This window comes from Canis lupus, chromosome 2 (genome assembly GCF_003254725.2).
Source record: "Canis lupus dingo isolate Sandy chromosome 2, ASM325472v2, whole genome shotgun sequence".
Classification (NCBI taxonomy): Eukaryota; Metazoa; Chordata; class Mammalia; order Carnivora; family Canidae; genus Canis; species Canis lupus.
The window spans coordinates 27,914,558-27,933,057 of record NC_064244.1 but is presented as its reverse complement, the minus strand read 5'-3'; the positions used below and the strand labels follow the sequence as shown (position 1 = coordinate 27,933,057).

Sequence of the window (18,500 nt, the reverse complement as noted above, 5' to 3'; positions counted from 1 at the left end):
ACGAGAGTTGTTCTCATATAATTGACCAAAACTGTGTTTTCTGGCCACTTTCTATCATGCTTTTCTGGAAGGTAGTTGTCAACAATTTTATTATGCTTTTTATATTTATTCCCTAGTTTTGGATCTCAGTAACAATCATATTGAAGAGGAAAGGGTTTTAAGGAGATTGATGTTCATTGACACGTTTAAGGATTCACTCTCAGGCAATACTAAAAAGAATTAGTGGGCTGCCAAATTTAATGTTAGGATAAAATTAACATATGCCAGACAAAAAGAAGAACATGAACACATACCATGGTTTCTCGGCTATTGATAGCTGATCCTGTGCACTTAGCTATAACTTTATCGATACACTTCTTGTGAATTGCCGCATTACACTCTGAAAAGAAATTATTGCAGCTTAAGATTTTCCAAAGTTAAGGAAAAATGAAATAAAAACAATGACAATAATACGACAGAAATCCTTCTTACTTACGTCGACACTGGTAGCCTTGTTTGTTCAGACCCCTGCAATAAAGCATATGTTTGATTTACTTGGATGTCTGAGTCAACAGCAGCACCATCAACATGAAAACAAGATCTCAGAGTTTCCTACCACAGTATTCTCGGATCAGTAGTCGGTCACTGGCCAAGAGTGTTAACACATGTTTGTTTGTTTTTTTTTTTAAGTGCTTTGTTAAAAGTCTGATAATTAAAGAAACGAGGAACTGCTTTTCTTCTCTTTTGTGTCTTTCCAAACAAACATGTAGAGATGAAAATGCCTGACTGAAAACGCATCACAGGCTCCTAGTAGCAAATTTCATTGTCTAAGCTCAGTATAGATGAGCAAAGACATCTGTACAATGTGTTTCCTTTTTCCAAGTATCTGAGAACACTTGCAACTACTAATTCTTAAGCTTAAGATCCATTCCTGAGTAGCACTTACTATTAGAAAGGAAGGCAATTCTAATCATTCAGTGAAAACAGTTGGTGGAAATCCACCAAAAGTCTATTTGACCTTTGAGTACCCTAGTTAGGCTGCAGTTGTGAGTTGATGGATTCTGAAGTAGCCCAAGAAAAAGAACACCCTACCAAGAAGCGAGAAGGCTGAAACCAGAGACAGGAGTCATTTCAAGTCTCTGTAGTCCTATCGCCTTTGCTATGTGCTTACTGAGGCTTGAACCGATCTCCGTCTGAGGGCTGCTAAGATGCCCAAGAGCCCTGTAAACATCTAAACCCATTAGCTCCAATGCAAAAGTGTTGTCTTTTGCACACATTAGCACAGTTGGGCTATCAAGGTGATAGACATTTCAACTATAAAACTGTGCCAACAGTAAAGATGTTTCCCTCTTCTGTCCTTCCCTCTTACCCCCAGTGGCTCCCATTTAATCAGAAGCTAAAGTTCTTAAAAACTTTTTCTACTAGAGTTGGCTTCCTTGCTCTATAGGAGTCATAGTATGAAAATATTGTTTAGAATCATACTCTTTCAGCCTTATCCTTCCATGTAGTGCTTATGCCAGCACACTCCCCTGAGGCGGAGCATGCCAGGCCTGACAGGTTGAGAGGATCTGACAAAATGCATAAGCTGAAGCTTGGAGTGAAATGCCAAGTTACCGTACCAGACAAACTCATGGCAGACAGAGCAAAATGTGGGTTGTGGGAAAAAGGTGGCGGTGAACTCATGGCACTTGACATGATGGACTTTGGCCTGTTTGATGGCTCCTCGGCGGTGATGCAAAGCAAAGAAGCCTTCAGTCTCAAATTCACTCATGTCCTTTGTGTCTGCAGGAACAGGACAAGGTACAAAGTAGGTGGAGAGGGTTGGGGAGATGGAGAAAAGATGGAGATGGACAAGGAATTAGGCAAGCATTGAAACCAGTAAAATCCCAAGTACTTATTAAGGTCGGTATAGCTCTAAGCTTCTTTAGTTCTCTAATACAGAATTATCACAGGGTGTATTACTATATGGTTGAAACAATGGGGTTGGAGTACTGGCTCAATCCCTCATTCCTCTTTGACTATGCTGAGCTATTCTCTTTCAGTTTTTAAAACCAGAGGTCAGAACTTTCAAAGTATTTATCAACCTCTCCTATTCACTGTCAGTGATGAATCAGCCAGAAAAAGCAGGAAGTGGTAAATACTTTTCTGCCTGTAATTCTAGAGAACAATGTGGTTACTGACAACAACTTAGAAACAGCATTTTTAAAAAATTTCCCAAGATACTTTATATCTGGTTGTTTATGGGCAGGGTCCAGTAGACTGAGGGGAGCTAGCTGGACTTGTGTGTGAGGGCCAAAGAACTTTGGAAAGTTGTTTATGCTCTGGTTCCCGATGTCCACAGTAGTCAGGTGCACCAGATATAGGCTTATAGACTACACTGGTCAGTGTGGAAAAATCCAGAAATCAATAGATCACTGCAATTGTTTTTTTAATGTCTAGGTATCCTGGATATTATTTAGTCATCTACATAAAATCATCACATTCACATTTTTTCAGTTCACCCTGGATTCAGGATACTGGTGAAGGTATTTATGACAGTGACTGTAGTGCCCCATGCCACATAACATCTTCCCATAAGGCTGATAGAATTCTGGAAATACTAGTGATTCCCTGGCTGTAGGCCATACTCAGAAAAAACACACAAAAGCAAGGCAGTCATGGTTCAACAGCATAATAACAACTCCAGCATGCAGGACAGAATAAAATGGTAAACAAGAAAGCAATATGAAAAATAATGATCATTACTAAAATAAGGATAATGCATTTAGTGCTTTTAACTTCTAGTGTTATAATTTTTAGTAGCTTGAAAGATTCTCAGATTATTTATTCTATTATACTTTTACAAGTATAAAAAATAGAGCTCTAGTGAGAATAAGAGGCTCATCTTTCACAAATATAAAGAGTTAACAATATTTAAACTAAATACTACCACTCTGAATAAACAGTGGCTAAGGTCTGCTAACACACTTGAAACAAATGTCTCTGCCAAGGCATGTTATTTTCCATACTCCTAATAATGGCCAGGCTAGAAGCTCATTGGGTAAATAAAAGGTGGGGGGCATGTGGATGGAGACCTCCCCCCAGGAACCCATCATCCTAGTCACATTTTATGGCTAACATCTTTTCTACAATGGTCCACAGGTCTGTTTTATGGCAATCCAAACTCCCAGATAAAGAACACTCTGTCACAAAAAAAAAAAAAAAAAAAAAAAAAAGAACACTCTGAATAACTCTCTAAAAAGTTCTGTACTTAATACTCTAAGGTTAGGTAATGTAGGTCTTTTTATTTAGAACTGGGTTAGAGATAAATTAGCTTTGGTGAATGAGGGGTTAAATTCAGGGTCGCTGAGGCAACTGCTGCTTTCTGCAAGTTCTGGTATAGCAGATCTATTTCCAACTTGTGACTGGTGGTAGTAGGTGGTTTGTCAGTAAGATTTGACTCATTTCTATTTTAGTTCAGATGAAGTGAAATAAAGTATAAAATTACTTTTAAATTCAGGCAATGGAAGTGAATTATTCTGGGAACCCTAACTGTATTACTGTAAAAAAAAATTATATATATATATATGTATATATATATATATGTATATATATATATATATATAAGAGAGAGAGAGAGAGAGAGAGAGAGTCTGAGCACTAAACTTTAATACTGTAAATTTTTTTAAATGTCAAAAAGTGCTAGAAATAAATTTATTCTCTTGGGTCTTCCTCTGATTTTTTTTATCCTCTAACCATTTCGATCATTACAAGAGAGGAACTATATAAAAGCTCAGAATTTCTTGAATTCTTCTGGTATTTACTATGCTTTATGCTTTTTTTCTGAAGTTAATTTGTTTTTGTGTTTATTTGCTTGAGTAAGTTTTTGGTTTCTGTATGTTTGGTTATTTCTTTTATAGTAATGGTTCATAATCTATCTATTTAGCCTAACCTATCACTTATTTGTAATCAGTCAACCACAGATGTTTCCTGGACAGCTATGAGCAACTGCTATGCTGAATGTTCTAAAGAAATATGAGATGTTATCCCTAATTTTTGAGTGGCTAACAGTCAAGTCAGGGAGACATGTCACTCACACAAAGAACAGTAAATGATGGTTTGGAATAGACGTATAGACATGTACACCCATATCTTTTAGGGTAGTAAAAGGAATTACAAAAGAAACCATGAAGAAGCAAGCTAAAAAATTAAGAGGAAATCTTAAATAGTATCAAATTGAGTAAGCCAGGAAGGAATGAGTTTTTCAGCATTGATATAGGGATATCAGGGAACTGGATGGAGCCTAAGAAATAGAAACTTGTTTTGAGGAATCAGTCTTGAAGAAAGCAATGTAGTGGGATTGGTCAAAATATAAGCCAGCCTCTTAGGGTAAAAAAAAAAAAAAAAAAAAAAAAAAAAAATTCCAGATTGGACAAGATGGTTTAATTCAGTATGTCTTGGCAATGAGTTGGAAACTGAAAAGAAAAGGAAACATTGAAGACACTACAGGGCTTATGGTATATAGCTGCTAGGAATTTAAGGCAGGAGACCAAGAAAAGGAGGGAGGCAAAAGAGCAGGAAGCAAGTGTAGGGAGCAGCAGCTATCTCTAAAGTGCAGAGACAGACAGAAGACAGAGTCTTTCCCAGTTAAACTGGGGGCAAGGCCAATCTCCAAAAGTGAAAGAAGGAGATAAACTAATATGGGAATTTTTGGAATAGCCATTGTATGGGAATCAAAAGAAAACAAAAGGAATTTCTAAATGCCAGGGTGAGTCTGACTGAATAGTTCAAACAAACACTTATTAAATACCTCCTATGTACCTAGCACACAACCTGGTGCTGGCGTTAAAGAGACAAATAAGATGTGATTCAGCCATGCAAGAAATTTAGAGTCCACAAAGAAGGACAATTAATGTAGTAAATGTCAGAACAGAAATATTCATAGGATGCTATGTGACCAGAGGTAAGGAAACTACACCAGATAAAGCAAGTATATATAGGTGGAGGAGAGAAAAAGAGGAAAGTTGAGCAGGAAAGCTACTAAAAGATGATTTCTGGGCTGGGTTCTGAAGAATAAATAATTTCTACTAATGTGTGGGAGAAGGAATGGTGGGGAAAAGCAAAAGATGTTCTCTTGAGATGGAAGAGAATGTAAAAGGGCACATTCAGATAAGGTACCTGAGGATGTGTGTACTGTCAGAGTGTGGAATATGAAGCAAAAAGCATCAGTGATCACACACAAAAGATGTGTAAGTATCAGGTTAGTTTGAATATTTTCCTGTAGATAATTTGTAAACACTGAAAAGCTGTAGGCAGGGGCAGAGCCAAAAGGAGGAACAGAGGCATGGCATATTCAGAACAGAGTTTATATAGTTTAGTTTATTCTGGCAGCCATGGAGGGGAATGACTGGGATTTGGCAAGAGGTAATGATGATGCAAAGCAGGGGAAAAATTAAAAAAAAAATACTAAGGAAACAACATGGGTAGAAACTGTTGGATTAATGTGGAAGGTCAAGAAAAGGGAGACTATAAAAGTTAATTCCAGGCTTCTGGGTGGATAGAGTAATAATTAACTGAGATAATAACTACAAAAGGAATAGGAGACTGATGAAAATGGTGAGCACAACTTTGAACATATTGAATTTAAAGTAACTGTGGGAAATCAACTTAGATCCACTAAGCCATTAAGTATATGAGTCTGGAACATGAGAATATTATCTACCAGCAACAGTCTGTAATGGACTCAGCTGGATGGCATTTTCTAGCAAAACCTTGAATAAGAGGAAGACATGCAAGGTTTGGAGATCAGGACATCTTTGGCAGAAGAGGGTGTTCATGAGAGCTGGAAAGGGTTATGGACTTAGGCCAACATAGGGAGTCAAGGCCAATGTGGGCTAACGAAAGGTGTGAAGAGAGAAACCAGATTACAGCAGATTCTTGTATTGAGTGAGTGAAAGAGAGGACAGAATTGATAGGGGAGGAGGCTGAGCTCTGAGAGAAAGGTTTGACCCTGAGTCCTTGACAGTGGAGAATTCCAGGTGACAAACTCTGGTGTCACTGCTGGTTCTTGAGAGGATAAAGAAAGATGTAGGAAGGTGTCAACATATGAGGAGGGAGTGTTAGATGGTGATGGTGAACACTAAAGCTACCAAGAGTGATAGTAGGAAAGCAGGGGGAGAAGACAAAGTAATTCTATCACAGAAATCATGGAACAAAGATTTTGAAGGAGAGAGAATGGACTGATGTGTGTGTGGAGAGCAATGAGCCATTTGCTTCCCTATAGAGTAGAAAAATATTGATGCTTCCATAAAAGAAGAGTGTGGAGGACATGATATAATCTTAAATGTTATCTACGATGAAATCCCATATCCTCTCCCAATTGCTTTCTCTTTCCATATCTCTAATCTCTACCACTCCTATTATCATTTTCCTAGTCCAACTATTCTAAGAAATACCATCAACATCTTTCCCTTCATTCAACTTTTATTTTTAAAGAATTACAAAGCAGTTCAACTACATACTTTTTAAAAAAAGATTTTACTTATTTACTCATGAGAGACACAGAGAGGGAGAGAGAGAGGCAGAGACACAGGCAGAGGAAATAGGCTCTATGCAGGGAGCCTGATGTGGGACTCGATCCCGGGACTCCAGGATCAGGCCCTGAGCCAAAGGCAGGCGCTCAGCGGAGCCACCCAGGGATCCCCCAACTATGTACTTATAATGGACATACCCTTTCATCTACACTGCCATGAGCTCTTATTCTCTTTCTTTTATTTCATACTTCAATCTTATAACCATAAGATTGGACCAGTTTTTCATCACCTCTCCACTGAAAAAATGAAATTTTATAGTCTCTCTTTATATCCAGTCTATTTCCTTTCCCATATCTGTCCCACATTTTATTAAAAGCAATTTCTCCCAAACATTGCTTCCAGAATATTCTGGCCTGCTCAAGAATGGGGCTGTGACTCCTTGTTGGTGACTTTCCGGGGTCTTCACACTCTTGCTTGGTTTCCAAGTCTTCCAACATCTGTCTTAGATTCTTCATTCTGGTTTTAGCAGGGGCCCTCTGTTCTGCCTAGACTGGTCTTCTCATGGTTCTGCATCCATTTATTTTTGCTCAAATCTTCATGTTTTCCTCCTAGAAAGCTATCCCTCTTGTCTGCAAATTCAACTCTGCCTATCCTTCAATGTCCACTCTGGATTTTTATGGAATGAAGGTAACCCAAACTGATCTCTTGGTTAATCAATATTTATGTGGTTTAGGACTAAATTCTTCTCCAGTTGTTTAGTTTGTATCACCTCTCCAAACTAGACTTAAGTTCCTTGGGTATGAGAACTTGTGTCTTGGTTTTCTGAATCCTTCTGAAAACAATTTCTTATATATAATAGTATCCTTAAAATGGAATGATATCCTATACTTCTTGTCATCAATAAAGAATTTTCTAGTTGGGTAATTCCACAATATTGTTTGTTATAAACCAGAGCTTTGAGATATATAAAAATTTAGAAATGGAGTCTCAATTTGGGTCTAGATAGAAAAGATTTTAAACATGACAACATTTTATCCTTAAAAAAAAAAAAAACCTTCCTGGACTTCCATAATTATTGTCTATGAAAGATCATTGTTTTCACCCCACTTGAATGTTCTCTCTCTCATTCTAAGAGAAAATTTAAGTTTCATAGTAATAGGATAAATATTCATGGAATTATTTATCAAAGTGGTAGTCTTTAAACCATTTACCCAAAATACCTGGCATTCTCATGGAAGATTTACTTCAATTTACATTAGATCATGTTTTGAACTAATGGAAAGAACATACTTCCTTTTCTTGTGGGAATCAAACACTATTGGCATTATCATTTAGCCCGGCACTTGCACTTGTTATGCAAGCCTGGTTATTCAGCTCCTACAACCACTCTATCATTTGGCCAACTCAGAAATACTATAATGCTATGTTCTTTGGCCAACTCAGAAATACTATAATGCTATGTTCTATGTATCTAGAGCCTCCACCACGAGGTAAAAGAAGAAAGTTCAGATTGTATTGCTACCTCTTTAAGGATCTTTTCTTCTAAAAAAAATTTTTTTAAAAGCTTTATTATGGGAATTTTTAAATCCATACAAAAGTTGAGCAAATACTGGATTCAATTTCCCATTGCTGATCATCCAGCTTCAATAACGACCTATCCATGGTTACTATTTTCCAATATACACAATCTGCTACCCACACCTTCATACCAATGGGTTATTTTAAATCATATCTCTGGTATTATGTTATCTATAAACATTTTAGTATGTGTCTTAAAGATGAGGACCCATTTTAAGAAGTAGAGCCATAATACCATCATCACATCTAAAAAAATAATACTGCCTCAATATCACCAAATATATGGTAAGGGTTCAAGTTTCCCTAATAATCTCATGACGTGTTTTTTTTTTTTCAATGTATTTGTTTGAATCTAGATTGAGGGACATTGTATATGTTAAGCCAAAACCCAGAAAGCACCATAAATCTCTAAACTAAAACTTGTTTCTTTGTAGTAAAACTGATTTAGGAAAAACTAAAATTAGTTTGTGATAGGAAGTACACATATTCACCCTGAGGTTTAGGATTTCATGAGTAGTAGCATTTGATTTGTTTGCACAGCACTTTGATGACAGAGTACAAATGCAACGGAAGGAACTGACGGGCAACTGTCACAGGCACCAACCACACTGCTCATATATGTAACCTCTGTGATGCATGTCTGTGTATGGCATTGAAATGACACTCCTTAGCGAAGCATGTTTTCCTTCCTGTTCCTAAAAGGATTTGAGATGACTAACTTGAAGCACTATTATTTTGCTATTAGCATTATGAAAAATACTGGTTTCTTATTTATTTTATATTTCACTGATAGTGTGATCATTTGTTTTATTACTCATTTATACACAGTGTGTGTATATATATAGTGACATGTAAACAGAGCCTCTTGTATTTATGTTAAATTCCCAAACTAAAATAAAGACAATATAAATGCACTGGGCACATGAGTTCACACTATTTAGAAATTAATGCTATAACTGATGAATTATTGAAAACTACATCTGAAACTAATTATGTGTACTATCTGTTGGCAAATTGAATTTAAATAGAAAAAAAGAAAATAATGCTATAAATGTTTTATATTTCTATGTGTATCTGGCGCAGATATTACATTTTCAACTAATATTTGCGCACCACTGAAAAGTTTTAAGAAAACTTCCTGTCTTTCCTTTTTCTCCTAATTCTTTTCTTTGCTATTGTAAAAGTCAAATAAATTGCACATGAGAAGGAATATGCCCTATTCACCCCCAGACAAGAAGATAAAATGTCACTTACCACTCATTTCCAGAAAGTATCTGGCATTCATTAGCATTCGGCCTTGAGGTTTCAGCTCTAACTGATTGAGAGGAAAAAAAATATCAGAATGTGAAACAAGTACTGCCAGAGTTTAATGACATAGTAACTGACAAATGTGGGAATGGCAGGAGATTTCCGATGTAAAGGTGCCTCTTTTCATTTCATTCGTACCAATTACCATCAGAATAGCACAGCATCCATGAATACAGCCTTTCTTTTATTTTAAAATTTCTTTTAAATTATTATTATTTTTTAATTTAAATATTTTTATTTACTTATTTGAGACAGAGAGAGTATGAGCAGGAGAGAGGAGCAGAGAGAGAGAGAGAAGCAGACTCCCTACTGAGCAGGGAGCTCCATGCAGGACTCAATCCCAGGACCCTGAGATCATAACCTGAGCTAACGGCAGACGCTTCACTGACTGAGCTACCCAGGTGCCCCCAGCCTTTCTTTTATTAAAACACCTCAGCAACTCATTAATTTTGCTTGGAGATAAAAATTTCTGGGTAATTACATCTATGGGTTAACGAGAATAGCTGAGAATTAACAAGAAATGTCTGGTTGAACCCGGGACCGAATTTGAATTGTGGTTCAATAATTTACTGGCTGTGTGACCTTGTGCATGTCCCGAAGCCTTTCAGGATCTCTGAAAAGCTGACATGATAGTGAGACTTATGTCATAGCATCACAACTATTAGAATTTTACAATAATATAAGCATTTACTGCTTGGTCAACTATATAAACCCTCATGCTAGCTTAAACATATCAATGAGAAGGGAAGTGCTTTTAACACCAATTATACACCTTGTTCTATGATTTAGGGGATAAGTAATAAAGATGGGGATAAAAAGAGAACTAGAAGAGCAAGAAATAAGGGGCTTGTTCCCAAGCGAAGTGGGGGAAAATTGATACCAAGTAACCACAAAGTTATCACTATTTGGGACTTAGTGGTGATCAAGGAAATTGAATCAGCTACTGGAAAAACAATCATGTATCCACAGCAAATCACGTTGCATCATGATTTTAAGAGCAAACAAGAGGTAACCACACAAACAGTCATAACCCTGGGAAAGCAGAAGGCAAGTCTCAGCGCAGTATGTAGAAACTAGATGGAGTCTGTGGAGCTAAAGAGCAAATTTCAAAAAATAAGTATTTTTTAAATAGAAAATTTATTTTTAAGAAAATGGACTTCAATAGAGCAAGGGGAAATCTAAGTCAAAAGTACCCGGTTGGTCTTTAAACACTATAAATGAAAGTAAACTAAGAAATATCCCTGGGAAAAAAAGCTGTAAAACGTAAAAAGTTTGCTTAAGTTAAATGAGGATCTGTAGACCACCAAGTGCTTATGTCTAAATAATCCTAGAATGCAAAAAAAAAAAAAAGTGAAAACTCTGACAGGAATAAAATCAGAAGAAGCCTAACAAAAAATCAGATACAACTTTTACAGAGATAAATAGAAAAGCAACCTATTCAACAGCAAAGCCTAAACAAATCACTTAAAAATTAGTTATCCTTTTGTTAACTGAGAAGGAAATTAAATAGCATGCTGCTTTTGGTTGTTGTTGTTGTTGTTGTTTTTAAAGGTCTTATTTTTGGGACACCTGGGTGGCTCAGTGGTTGAGCAGCTGCCTTCAGCTCAGGGTGAGATTCCCAGGTTCCAGGATTGAATTTCGCATCAGGCTCCCTGCATGGAGCCTGCTCCTCCCTCTGCCTATGCCTCTACCTCTCTCTCTATGTCTCTAATGAATACAAAAAACTTTTTTTTAAAAAAAAAGGTCTTATTTTTAAGTATCTCTACACACATGTGGGGCTCGAACTCACAATCCCAAGATCCACAGTCACATGCTCTACAGACTGAGCCAGCCAGCCACCCCAAATAGGATGCTGCTTTTAAAAATTAGGGATTTGATGACCCTTTTTAAAAAAATGAGGCAGAAAACAGAAAATAAATGAGGATGAATGGAAAACCAGGGAACATTTCATCTAATTAATCTCTACTCCTAGCTGAGCTAAGTGCTGTAGCAACTCAGGCCCCAAACAGACTGAAGTCTCACACTCCCTGTCTTGTGTAAACCTTTTCACACTAAGTGGCACACCTGTGACATTATCTAGTTCTTTAGCCTTTTTTACCTACCTAAGCAGTGCCCCCAAGATAAGATCTGTTTCCATGATTGTTTCTCCAAGTGGACACAGAAGTGCTCCCCAGATATTGCTGGACTACATTTTCCAACATATCTAAGCATGAGAACTTAAAAAAAAAAATCTTAGTATATGTTTACCTTCAAAGATTACTTTAGTGTCACCAACAAAGATGTATAAAAATACATATTCCCCTAAAAAGTACTGATTTTTTTCCCTGAGGTCAAAAATAGAAAAATGACCCCAAAATCTAATTAGTTAGCTTTTTATTATTCACATTTTGAAACAAGCAATTACAAAATCTTCAGGGTGGACTTCTTAAAAATCTGAGTTACAGGAAATAAGATGGAAAAAGGTAAAATTCTTCCCTTTTGCATAGATGATAAAGCATTTGAAAACATTTTCTGGGTGTTAGATCATTTAAAAAACAGTTTTTACTGGTGTTTGTTACTGTTTTGTTTTTCATTTTGTGGATCCCAGAAGTTTTCATGAGAATTTTTTATGCTTTTATCTCACTCTTTAACATTTCTAAACATTCACTACCCAAACAGTTATAACCTAAGTTTTCAAAAACTGTGGCAACACAGATTGTGTATGGTGTACTGCTTAGTACAAAGGGAGCTAAGTGAATACATTATGGCTAAAAAAATTAATAGGGCTTGGCAAAGTATGGAGGGAGAAGACCAAGCCTCACGTGGATGTAGCTGGTCCTCTCTCATATCTATCACCTTATCTAATCTATCTTATCAAGAGATCACATAGATACTGTATCTCAACAAATAGACAACAATTAGGTTCCCAAGTTAAGGGGAATTTGTGATATTTCTGAGCTTACTTTTATACTTATAAATCAATAATAGTTCTTCAGAGCCTAAGAGACCTCCTTCACCTTTCACAGGAATCAAGATATTTGAATATGTCTATAGTCTACAATGGATGGTCATTGTCATTATCAAGTCATCAGTGAGTAAGTGGTAGGGAATCTGTTTACCCATGACTGGTGTGTCATAATTTCAGGATGACACTGAAACTGTGCATTAGTCTTCAGTGAGCCTGGTGCTTACCACTTAATAGTGTGAACACTTTAAAAGAAGCTCACAGGCTGGATATTTACCCATATCTCTGCCTTCCCATTGTTCTTCCGACATCGCTCTGCCAGAGAGGAGAGCTCCACAGTAGTTTCAGATATCAGGTCCACGTTCTTGCCCTTCACAATGATCTGCATTACTCTTCCCTTGTTGATGTGAGCATCAAAAGTGCTGTCCCAGGGTGGGTACATAGTTGGTTTCTTCTGGATATACATCTGCCCATTCTCTAGGAACAGAAAGATATGTTCTCATTATTCCTTTAGCCAAATCAGGAAAATAATTAGACTTGACAGCGGCACCTGCTCCCTCTGTTCTCTAGGATATATAATTCCATTGGAAAGTCAAAAAAAAAAAAAAAAACAAAAACAAAACAAACACGTAAAACAATTAGAGACAATATAGGAGGGGATGAGATAGTCCTGAGGTCTACATGCAAGGTGATATATTGAAACTTAGAAGTCAATCTCTTAGTTTAAGTAACAAAAATATGATAATGTCTTGGACGGGCAATGTTCTTTTCCTATTCAACAGTTAGTTGCTTCACTTGGAGCAAATAGAAAGACATCAGGGCCTAGCTGCTATATTTGGGAGGGCAGAGTGACTAAGTCCCATTCTTTACATATCATACACTTTTTTGCCTTTGGGGATCTTCCTTTGATGATCTACAAAGGGTGGACACATAACTAATTTCACTGTCATCTGGTTAAAAAAAACTTGATAGACTACTACTGTGTGTTCATCGGAAAGACTCTGTAGCATAATTTAAGGCTTATAGTGAATGCTCCTTTAAAAAGACATTAAATTTATTTTCCATTTGACATAAATAAATGCACTGTGAGGTAAAATCCTTTAAAACATAATAAGCCATTATTTCTTTCTCTAAATCTCAAGTGAGGATATATTTTTACATGCACCATGCACCCTACACAAAAACTAACAAGTAACAACTAAAAAGAGTGATCTTAATCCATGGGATCAGAGAAGCAGGCTAAAGACCTACAAGTGAGGAAAGGCAGGCAGGCAGGGGATCCAGAAGTCTGGTCAGGGTGATAAAGTGTAAGGAAAACCTCTTCCGAACCACCAAGTGATTGGAAAAGAATTTGCTAATGGAATTAAGTGGTGTTGGCAGAGCTTTCATCCCCACTGGATTTTCTGTAATATTTATTCTTTAATCATTTCAGGAGCAGCAAACTGCAGCTGTATTTGAGTGTTGGTTTCTTGTGATAATAAGCACACTAAGTGGCAGATTTAGCAATTCAGGGATGTTGGTAAAGCAAAAGGGAAAAATCCATTTAAGCATGGAAACAAAGCAGTTCCAACTCCTGATGGCCCCTTCTCCCTGATGCACAATGCCAAAGCAGAACACGCACCTACGATTTGCTAAATTGTCATTTGGGAGGTATATAAGCACTTGGATAAACAGAAACTTCGAATTTTAGATAAACCTGGTTATTAAAGGGATAAACTCTAACAATGTTAAGGGTGGAAGAGGGAGGAGAAAGTTTTTATGGCTTGCTTAAAAAAATTTTTAGCTGGAAACTGGACTTTTAAAAAATGCCAACAGCAATTCTAACAACCGTAGTAACATTTTACTTCCACAGACAGGAAGTAAACAGGAGTTTCTTATAACTGTAACCTTTCTCCACTACTCTGCAAGAGACTGACATGCCTGCAGTAAGCCTCTTCTCACCCTCTCATTCACTAGATTTGTAACCACCTTAAAAGAAGACTGGAACTCATGATCCTCTCTACTTGCAGTGAGTTTTATCATTTCCCAAAGCTGCCAGACTGACAGCACTCTGCCCTGTTTGTCCGTGTTCTGTTGATTTATTATGGAAAATGCAGTCTAAGACTTCCAAGACTCATACATTTTTAAAAGTTGGTACGGCCACTGTGGAAAATAGTATGGAGGCTTCCCAAAATTTAAAAATAGAAGTATCATATGATCTAGTTCTTCCACTGCTGGGTATTTAGCCAATGAGAACAAGAACACTAATTTGAAAAGATACATGCGCTTCTACATTTATTGCAGCATTATTTACAATAGCCAAGATGTGGAAACAACCTTTGTTTTATATATATATATATATACATCTGTATCTATCTATACACACACACACCCCAAAATATTACACAGCCATAAAAGGGATGAGATCATGTCATTTGTAACAACATAGATGGTCTAGAAGGTTTTATGCTAAGTGAAATGTCAGTTTAAGAAAGACAAATACTCCATGAGTTTTTACTCATATGTGGAATCTAAGAAAACCAAATGAATAAATACACAAAAAACAGAATTAGACCTATATAGAGAACAAACTGATGGTTTCTAGAAGGGTGGGGTGGGGGGATGGGCAAAATGGGTGAAGGGCAGTGGGAGGTCCAGGCTTCCACTTCTGGAATGAATAAGTAGTCGATGGTACTGTAATAGTGATGCAATGTAACAGATGATAGGTATACTTGTGGTGAGCAAAGCATAATGTATAGATTTGTCATGTCACATATGAAATGAATATAACATTGTATGTCAACTATAACTCAATTTAAAAAAATCGAAAAAACCATAAATTCTGTAGAAGTAGTACTTGAATTGTAATGTGCAGAGTGATTTCTTTTCAGAACAAAACCAAAACAAAATCAAAAACCCAAATCTCCAAACTCTGCAGGCTAACCTTTTGGAAAAACAAAGTCTTCTTTCTGACAAGGTCTCTTGATCCACATAGCTGATCAGACCAAGTTCAAAGGCAAGACCAAAAGAAGAAGAAATTAAAAAAATAATAATAATAAAAGGCTGGGACGCCTGAGTGACTCAGCAGTTAAAGTGCCTGCCTTCAGCCCAGGGTGTGATCCTGGAGACCCAGGATCGAGTCCCATGTCAGGTTGCCTGCATGGAGCCTGCTTCTCCCTTTGCCTGTGTCTCTGCCTCTCTCTCTCTGTTCTCTCATGAATAAATAAATAAAATCTTTTTTAAAAAAAAGAGGCTCTCAGGAGGCAAATGTCAGTGAGGCCTGTGTTTACAGAGAATGGGATCCAGGAGATCCATTAAGTCGAAAGCAGCTTTGAAAAACTCAGACATTTTACACTTCAAAGGTTTCTGTGACATTTGAAACGTTTTAGATTGGGAGCAAGTGCCATTCTCACTTTTAACTGAACAGGAGAGAAATCCAGGCAGAAAGGAAATCAGGATGATTCAGACATTCTCCTCAGCTTTGATGCACTCACAGTGGCTGGAAGAATGGAGTCAATCACAAAGCACAGGTCTTCTAAGGGAAGTAAAAGCCAGTGTGGTAGGATTTGTAAACCCCAGATTCGGAGCTGGAAATGCCTCTTTGGAGGTTCTCAACTGCTAACTCAGGTTCTTCCTGCATCTGTAAATGCCACTCCGTAAGAGGCCTTTGGAGGATGACCCTATATGAAATAACACACACCTCTCTGTCCTCAAGCCTTCTCTCCTCTTTGCCCTGCTTTGGTTTTCGGCCCAGCACTTACCATTATTTCCATATATTCCAGTTTGTTTCATGCCTCTCTTCCTCTGCTAGAATAGAAACTCTAAAGAAAGTGCACTTTTCCTCTCCCATTGTACACTAGGCACTCCATAAATACTTTCTGTGTAAATCAACTGGAACGGCTCCTATAGTTACTACAAACCTGTATCAGTGTTAATCACATGTCTCTCCAACATGTCTACTAAAACAAGAGAGGTATGTAGGGAAATATAGAAAAGTAGTGAAACTGGGAAAAAGTTGAGATGTAAACTTCATAGAGAGACTCCAAGCAGAATAGGATTATTTTAACTGAATGATCTAAACCCAGAAAAGGAATTTGGGGATCTGTCACACTTTCCCTGTCACCATGAACTGCCTTTAAATAGCTACAGTTGACAAAACATGACTATTCTTTCACTCATCCAGGGTCTTGATAAATACATAAGTAAGTTTTCTGAAATTTGGATTCTAATGGCTAATTACATATTGTTTTAACATTCATCTAATTTTAGCCTAAAGAAGAAATAAGCTGTCTTTAGGGTTAATTGTAAGATTATGAAGACTTTATCGATAAGCACTGGAAACACCTCAGGTTAACAATATGGAGCCCATGTTCTACTTGAGCTTACCAGTAGATTTTATCAGTCCCATTAACTCCTCACATCATGTCCTCAACCCATTTCTCCTTCCCTTTGTTCCTTTTGCTTATATTGAAAAATAGCTCAGGAAAATGGAACGTGAGGTAGGAGACTTGGGTTTCCTTCAGAGTCTGTCACTGTCTCATATGCCCTTGAGGAAGTACTTGGCTTGGCTGGGCATCAGTCCTATTTGTAAAATTAGGTTGAACCAGACGACTCTGAAGTTCCTGGAAGGACTTGCCTCATAGTTCACAGCAGGACCTTCCTCTTCCCCCACCACCTCGAATACCCACTCAAGCTTACCCGATTCAACGTATTCTTTGACAAGCACAGCGCAGTAAGGGTTAACAGCCTCTCCTTGACATGACTGGCAGGATCCACAGTCAAAGTTGGACAAACCAATTCGAAGAAATGGTGACATGGTGGTTGCTCCCTGCAAAGTGACCAAAGACAAATGCTATAAAATAAATTATTTTTGGTATCCCATTCTCACTTAACCAGAGCTTTATCACCAGCAGCCCAGAGGCTCAAATGGTTCAACTATCCATTTGAACAAATGCTTTTATTTCCCCTTCTGCAAAGGACATTACTGGGCTCACCCCAAACCACAGACTAACTTGCCAAGGAAAGAGCCTTTCTGGACGTCTCTATTATTCAACCTCATCAGTTAGAACTATAATTCTACTCTTAATTTAATGGAATTACATTTAATAGTTAGAGAGAGAGGGGCAAAAAATTTCCAACATCTATTATTCGAGTAGGTACCCAAGAAATAATACACAATAACAAGAAAATGAGTTTAGAAAGGGTAAGTCTATTTTAGTCACAACAGTTAAATATGACACCACAAGATTCTTACATGGGCTATTTATGTGAGTGACGCAGTTGGCTCTGAGCATTTAGCAGCTGAACTGTTTACTTCAGACATTTCAGAAAGGTCTACTTTCTTCACAGTCACATATGTGTGTGTGTGTGTGTATATATATGTACATAGGCACATATGTATACCTATACCTATAATAAGCCTTTGAACATTATAAACTACATAAAAAATCATTGCTCACCATAAAATAATGCTCCATCATCTAAGAATAAGTAAAGTACTTCACAGAAGCCAAATTACCAGTCATTATACATACTTAGATATATAGGTGAAAACCATCATCAGATTGGCTAACAAATTCCAGGATTCCAGTCTGATTCTTCATCTACAATTCCTTCCTTGTCGCTGTTTGGCCACTTACCTCAACTAACCACCCCCCCATCCCCACTTATTTGTTTTTTAAACCTACTTTACCATGAAGTTCCATTAATCTGAAACTATCATCTGGTATCCAGTGAAAAAAGTTACTTCTTTGCTTCTTCTGATTCGTTTTGAACTGTTTTCTCCTCCCTAATTTTCCTCACTCTCTTAAGTAAGCCAAAGATAAGAAGAACAAAGTATGAGCTGTCCTTTCTACATTTGTTAAAGAAAGGACAACTCCTCAGAATAATAAGAGCCCATACGTGAGCACCAATGCATAACTAGAAATCTGGGGCCGGTAATCTCAAATCCAGCAGAGCCATTAAAGACCGCTAATTCTCTGAAATGCTCATGGTCTTTGGGTATTTTTTGAACCCATCGAGACAGATTAGGGGCTCTTAACAACTGCTATTAACTTCACAGATTCTAAGGAAGTCTCAATTTCCCACAGTTTAGCAGGTTTAATTAAAGGAGATGGTTATACAATCATATTTTCCGGGTGTTCTTAGTCTCTGAAACACATTCTGTATAAGTCACACAGTTGAAACAGTTGTTACATGAC

General features: G+C 37.3%; 1 protein-coding gene and 1 long non-coding RNA gene across 6 annotated transcripts in view; one reads left to right on the top strand and one right to left on the bottom strand.

Moving 5' to 3' along the window:
* Positions 1-18,500, bottom strand: part of PRKCQ (protein kinase C theta) — a 173,834-nt gene that overhangs the window by 105,738 nt on the left and 49,596 nt on the right. For all 4 annotated transcript variants that reach the window (XM_025445106.3, XM_035713453.2, XM_049101181.1 and 1 more), the window contains 6 exons: positions 16,999-17,128; positions 12,599-12,798; positions 9,324-9,384; positions 1,599-1,761; positions 476-507; positions 294-379 (listed from right to left, as the gene is read on the bottom strand). In XM_025445106.3, the coding sequence (XP_025300891.1) occupies positions 294-379; positions 476-507; positions 1,599-1,761; positions 9,324-9,384; positions 12,599-12,798; positions 16,999-17,116 (660 nt within the window). In that variant the 5' untranslated portion in view covers positions 17,117-17,128. Of the gene's footprint in view, positions 1-293; positions 380-475; positions 508-1,598; positions 1,762-9,323; positions 9,385-12,598; positions 12,799-16,998; positions 17,129-18,500 lie in introns of those variants that run through there.
* The window catches only part of LOC112658854 (uncharacterized), a 63,192-nt gene that overhangs the window by 5,976 nt on the left and 38,716 nt on the right, over positions 1-18,500 (top strand). The window contains exons 2-3 of one of the 2 annotated variants that reach the window (XR_007405862.1): positions 9,633-9,778; positions 14,278-14,329. This is a non-coding gene — a long non-coding RNA (uncharacterized LOC112658854). The remainder of the gene's footprint in view (positions 1-9,632; positions 9,779-14,277; positions 14,330-18,500) is intronic. The other variant, XR_003135994.3, reaches the window with a different exon arrangement.